The sequence below is a fragment of the Triticum urartu genome, chromosome 7A (genome assembly GCF_056163025.1).
Source record: "Triticum urartu cultivar PI428250 chromosome 7A, HENAU_Tu73, whole genome shotgun sequence".
In the NCBI taxonomy this organism is placed as follows: domain Eukaryota; kingdom Viridiplantae; phylum Streptophyta; class Magnoliopsida; order Poales; family Poaceae; genus Triticum; species Triticum urartu.
The window spans coordinates 18729604-18736015 of NC_141879.1; the positions used below are offsets into that span (position 1 = coordinate 18729604).

The 6412-nt window shown below is 43.5% G+C and overlaps 1 protein-coding gene across 1 annotated transcript; it reads right to left on the reverse strand.

Annotated features, from left to right (window-relative positions):
• Window positions 1-467: 467 nt before the first annotated feature.
• Window positions 468-3782, reverse strand: LOC147957045 (uncharacterized). The gene is made up of 2 exons (XM_087535827.1): window positions 2382-3782; window positions 468-879 (listed from the first exon to the last, which is right to left on the reverse strand). Exon 1 carries the CDS (start codon window positions 3736-3738, stop codon window positions 2386-2388), a length of 1353 nt encoding a protein of 450 aa, XP_087391953.1. The 5' UTR covers window positions 3739-3782; the 3' UTR covers window positions 468-879; window positions 2382-2385.
• Between the last annotated feature and the right edge of the window lie 2630 nt (window positions 3783-6412).

Sequence of the window (6412 nt, forward strand, 5' to 3'; positions counted from 1 at the left end):
AACATCAAATCATCATTTGGTAGTATCTGCCGGGAAAGAGGCAATTGAAGGTTGGGCTGGGGGAGGAGGCCAATCTTGTATAAGTGTATGCCCTTAAACACAAACATAGTAGAGAGATTTTCACAAAAATTAGAATAATTCAGTTGACATACAAACAGAATGACCAAATGAAGTTTGTTCAGCTCCGGCCTTTCTTGAGCAACTATTTCTAGAGTGCTTACATGTCTGTATCCTTTTAGAGGTTAATATATATATCATGATCTTGTTGGAAGCAGAGAGTAACAAGAGAGTTGGAACTCCACAAACAGAGTACTCTGCTTGCTTTTCCAAAAGCAGAGTATACAGTCATTGAGATGTAGTCACAACCAGTGTTCAATATACTCGATGAAATAAAAAAGAAAAAGAAAGCAGTGTCCAATATACTCGATGAAATACAAAAGAAAAAGAAGGCAGACAATGATGCGGATCTCAAGCATGTAATCAGGTGGATGACGTACATACATACAAACACACCTCAAATCCTTTAAAAACAAAACATACAACTTCAAAAAAAGAATGTCAAAACAAGTCTACTCTACTGTCGACTAGGGCATTCGTTATTGGACAACATATGTTACACTTGAGCAAAGAACTTAATCCAGGCACCTCATCTCTGCCACAACATCAATAGCAAGCAATATCTTCAGCCTGCTTCAGAGTTGACTCAAGCTTTATATAAGTTCAGAAAGTGCTACTTAGCAATTCAAAGACGATACAACATCACTGGAGTACAGGACCAAGCGCTGAACTAGTAAATACGTCTCATTCCGGTATCACTTTGTCTTCCTGGGACATGACACGCTCAGTGGAATCAACCTTCTTTCCAAGTGGTGCTGGTGTCTGTGCATAGATGAAACAAGATGAATTTACCACACCTCGGAATATAATAGGAAGCACATGAATAGAAGCCTACCACTTACATTTATTTATTTATATAACAACATCAGATAGATCAGTAGCTACTTTGCTTCATTCTAAAGTGCATATGGCATGAAGCAACAAACTGATTTTTGCAAATGTGTATCAAAATGTGCATGTGACTTCACATCCTGAAGTTTACACAATAACACATCAATAAGAGGAAATTTTCATTCAAGAAATCAATTTAGTTTGTTTCCTTGGATTAAATCCAAAGAAAAAATGAAAGACTAAGAAGCTTATTATTCAGTATTTATCAATTGAAAAAGGAACATATAAACTATGCAGCCGGAAATTTATATAGCAAAAGGGTCAGATAGAGAAGACGAAGATGCATCCAGAGGAGAGAAGAATGAGAGCTAAGGAATTATGGAAAGACTAGAAATAGTAAGATCTTTAGATGTAGAAAGGTCATCATAAAAAAAGGCAACTGATTGAATATATTATTATTACGTGAGGAAACAAACAGTACACCGGTATTTCCTAGAATAATACTATTTTTCTCCTTGTACTCCTATGATAACTTCCACTATATGCAGCAACTTCCTAGCTGTTTATCAGTTCGGAAACAAACTCAATTGCAACATCGCTCTGAAAGCTCAATTGCACCGTAGATCTGCTCCAAAATGCATTTTTTTTCTAAGCATCCTTTTGCTGAGTGAAACGATCTGGTATGTAAATTCAGTTGCACATGTACGATGTTCCCTGCCCCAAATCTTTTTCACATCCACAACACATGGTGGCTTGAAACCAATCTGCTATCTAGTTCACCCAAGCCAAATCAGTTCATTCAGTAATACATACACTGTTTCGTTTAGATATTGTCATTGCAGGATCACACTGCATCAAGCAAACTCATATTTTAAGCAGGGCAAACCTATTCTTTTAGACATTAAAGGGTTTATAAAAGAGCCAGTGGACTGTAACCATGTAAAAACAAACTGACAGAACTATTTCATCGGTTTTAAAATTGCTACTCAGAGAGCAAACAAGGGGTTGTTGTTATTTGATTATACTAATACAAATGTTATATATAAAGATACAAATGTATTGATTAAGGCAATAAATTGAAAATGATGTGAGCATGCTGGTCAAAACAAGGTCCAGTCAAATATACAAGCCCGATGCCAACTTTGGATTACTAGAAGATGACAGTAAAGCTTCCAGTTACATGTATATTGGACAGTACATTAGCACAAAATGCACCAACAATACATTACACCAATTAACTACGTATAAAATTGCAGACGAGTCATAATACTAGGCAGGATATGAATTGGCTGCATCCATAACAAGCACTGGTTGCAAGCAAATAAGCAGCAAAGCATGCTACTATCAAACAAATCCCTGCAACATATTGCATTGTTGTATAACACCGAGACCAGATTAAATAATAGTAAGCAAAGAGTAGATAACACACTCACCACCTCAAATAGTTGGTGCACACAATGATGGTGGCAAACCAGCATATAGTCGACCATACATGTTGGGTTTGCTAAGCTCAGCGAACAATTCGACCTGCAACGTCTTGACGTCCACGGAAAATAGTCCAAACTTAAGCATGTGTTGTGTAGATGGGGTGTACAACGCTTCCACGAGCAGGTATCCCCCAGCTACACCAACAAGAGCAGCATGCTTTACCGGCAACAGGATGACCTTCTCCGAGTACCATTGGTTATTTCTTAGAATTGAATACGCCAGCCAACATCGGTCATCTTCTCTGTACTCATCATAGCGTTTAGTGAGCATCCCGAGCATTCCGTCCACTGCCTCGACAATGACATAATTGCGGTTCGGTGGTTGTTCAGGTGGGAGGCTGACAACAGAGAACTCCATGGTGTGCGTGTCAAGGAGAAGCAACTTGTTCATGAAATGCAAACGCCAACAGAAGCATCTGTGGACGTACTGACGACAGGACAGCCAAGGCTCAGAGTTCTCAAATGAGCCAATAGTAGCCTGAGCACTCCATTGATCATGAATAAGAATGTGCCATTGTCCATCCAAAGAGGAGAAGCCCAGCATCAGCAGATTTATTCTGCATTGTGCCAAGCACACCACTCTGAATGATAAAGGGTCGTCCTCATCCTCGCCGGGAGCAAGGAAAGTCTCCAACATGAGGAGGTCCGGTCTACGGACCAGCGCTTTCAGGTGGTCGGGGACGGCAGGCAGCAGGATGTAGCGGCGGTGCACGGGGTCGCACACGGCGAGGACCCTGACCAAAAATTGGCTGTACTGTAAGTCACACAGCTCAGCGCCCACGAGGAAGCGGCTGCCGGATTCTTCTTTGACCGGGGCGCCGGCAAGGAGGGCCCGCCCGTCAAAGAAGTCAATTTCACTCCAGGAGCGGCCGGCGGTGGAGGGGAGGAAGGAGGAGCAGGAGAAGTCGAAGCCGGCGAAGGCGCGGGCTGGGACGGCGGAGGGGTGCGGCTGCTGAGCTGGGATGAAGGGATCGTGGACCATGCCGACGAGAGGCGGCGGGTGGATGACGCGGTACCGCCGGAGGAAGGCGTGGCCGGAGATGACGCTGTGGAAGGAGGCGCAAGCGGTGGAGGCGCGGGCGAGGTCGGCGGCGGCGGGGAGGCGGAGGAATATTTCCTCGAGCAGCACATCCGGGAGATCGGCGACGGACGACGCCGGCTGTGGGATCTGCTGAGGGCCTGGCGCCGGCGGCGAGGCCATCACGGTGGACGGGAGGAAGATTTCCTGGAGCAGCCCGTCTTGGACTCGAAGGGACGGCGGCTCCGGCGGTGGTACTGGGTTGGAGGTTGGCGGCGGCGCCATCGGAGTGGTCCGGATGGGGAATTGGGGATTTTGGTAGGTTTGGTGACCGGTGAGGAACGAGTGCCAATGGACACTTCACCGCACAAGATGGTCAACATAATCCATTCTAAATAAACAAAACCACCTCTGTCTAAACATTCCATATTTATCAAATCTCTTGATTTTGACGACCAAGATTGTCCAACTAATCCATTTCTTTTAATGGTCAAGAATAACTTTGAATTGAAGGATTTAATTAGCCAATATTCGAAGGGAATGGATTCACGATGATTCCGTAAAAGATTGCAATTTTTTATCCCATTAAAATTGTAACTTCATTAAAAAAATAGCCTACATGATGAGATGGTTCCATGCTTAATCATTTGGTATGCCAACATTTACATGTTCATTAGACTAGTTGAATGCTCGTGCATTTTTACAGAATAAAATATGTATTGATACTTTCTCAAATGATATGTATTGATACTTTCTCAAATGATGATGTAATTAAGACTCAATTATAAATGGTAATTTCCTCGTCTTTGATGATGATTTGGTATCCTTACAACTACTTTTTATTATAGTCACAGTGGGGAAAAAAATGAAAGACGAGATAGAAAAACAAATTCAAACAGGAGCAATTGACATTATAGGATGGCTCCGTTATATTTCTGATCCCTGAAGCCTTCACATTTTATTTCAAGACTCTTTTGGTTATGGCAAGCCAACTCCTAGCCTATGCCTCTAAGCATTACAAACGACCTATAAATACTAGTAGAACGCCCATGCGTTGCTACGGGCTACAACACATATAAATGAATCAAACAAATGATTAAGGTCGTCTTCAAAGTCGAAGCTCATTTCTTACTCATACATCCGAGTTTTTGGACATCCAACGGGCGCCCAATAAGCTTCCAAGAATTCAACCGTCTCGACAGTCCGGGTTTCCCAAATCCAAACCATATGCGGGGGAGAAATGTGGTTGTCCAGACTATTCGTCATGTTATCTCCAAGACGCGGGCCCAACACGAAAACCCCACCCCACGATGCACCCTTCCCTTTTCCTGTCGGACCCTTCCCTCCCCGCAGGTTTCCCGCCGTAGCGGGACATTTCTCGCTAGAGCCCTCTCCATTAAAACCTGATGACGCCCATCTTACCTTCGCCATGGCGCCCTCTCTTCTTTACAACATACTTCCCCATGGAATGGCAAGGAGGAGTCCCCCGCCAAGCACCCCGCCCTGATCCCCGACCCCCGTGTTCGTGCCGATCCGCTACAACCATCTAGGGGGAGGAGGTGTGCGCCGCCCGTGACGCCCCGCCCCCCGTCAAAAGTGTAATCTCGACCAGTGAAAAACACATTTTCTAAAAGCCTAATCTCAACATTGAAAAACATCAGGAAAGGAATTAGGCGTGCACACAACTTAATTAGTCCTAGCAAATCTATAACACCAGTAGTTCTTCAAATCATATTTTGTTTTAGATTGACACTAAACCTTCTACTAAATATGTCAAAGTAAATAGGAACTCAGACGTATGTCCGTGCGTTGCTATGGAAAAAATGCAAGTAAATAACTCAACCAGTTTATCTAAGCACATGCCTAACGTATGCCCTCTTTATCAATTTGTTTAGTAAATACTATGGGATTGGTCGCCAGAATAATTTTTGTGCCAACCGAATTTCATGTATGTCTTCTTCCTCTCTCGTTCATCCTCCTCCTCCCGTTCTCGCGAGCCACACTCTTGAAGCCAGGCTAACCGTTGTCTTCTTCCTCTCCTTCGACCTCCTCCTCCCACTCCACCGGCCTAACCGTAGTCCCCTGCGTACTTTGAGCCGATATCAAGGCTCATCAGCCAAGGCCGATCATCGGCGTGACTTCATATTATAGAGTTGTAGATGTCCTTAACATGACTGAAACTGATTGACCAATGGCAGAACTGCCCTTAATATTTTGGGAGGACTGATGGTTTTAGTTTGTTCCTTTAGCCACTCAGTTTCTGGGAGACTGGGACTTGTACTACATAGCTAATGAGCAAGGCAAGACTGGTTTATATCTGGGATGCCAACGGATTAGGCCCGGTAGAAGGAGCGGCAACGATGAGTTGATGCAACGGTGGCATGCATTGGAAAGTGTTGCTCAAATCGTTGTGAGCACCAGATTGTTTGGCAATATATGAGGCTAAGTGTGGATCACTCTTCTGAACTTTTGCGAGACCTGAACTGTTTAGTGTAGAGTGCAAGTAACACCTTATTTTGTTTTCATGGGGTCTCTCCTCTCACCCCTCGACTCTCCTAGATTAGATGGTGAAGCTCTCATAGTTGCAATGATGGTTTCCGCTACTAATCAAACTGAGGGGCCATCACGCGTGCTCTCCTCTCAAGTCCGTATGTTCCCACGGGCCAAAAAAAATTATATATAGAGATAGTTCCATTGAAATAAACTATAATTCATCACGTGGATGTTGCATGCGACTTATGATTGTATTGCTATAAATTAATATCGGTTCTTCTAATACATATGTTCTCGTCCCATGTATAAATACATTGCATGAGTTCAACGTGTAAAGAAGACAGTGACATAAAATTCCACAATGAATGAAAATGCACTTCGTTTAGAGTGTACGTAGCTCGATGAGTTTTCAAACTCTTTCAACAACAACATCTTAGGGAGATGAAGATGTCCTCCCCCACGCAGC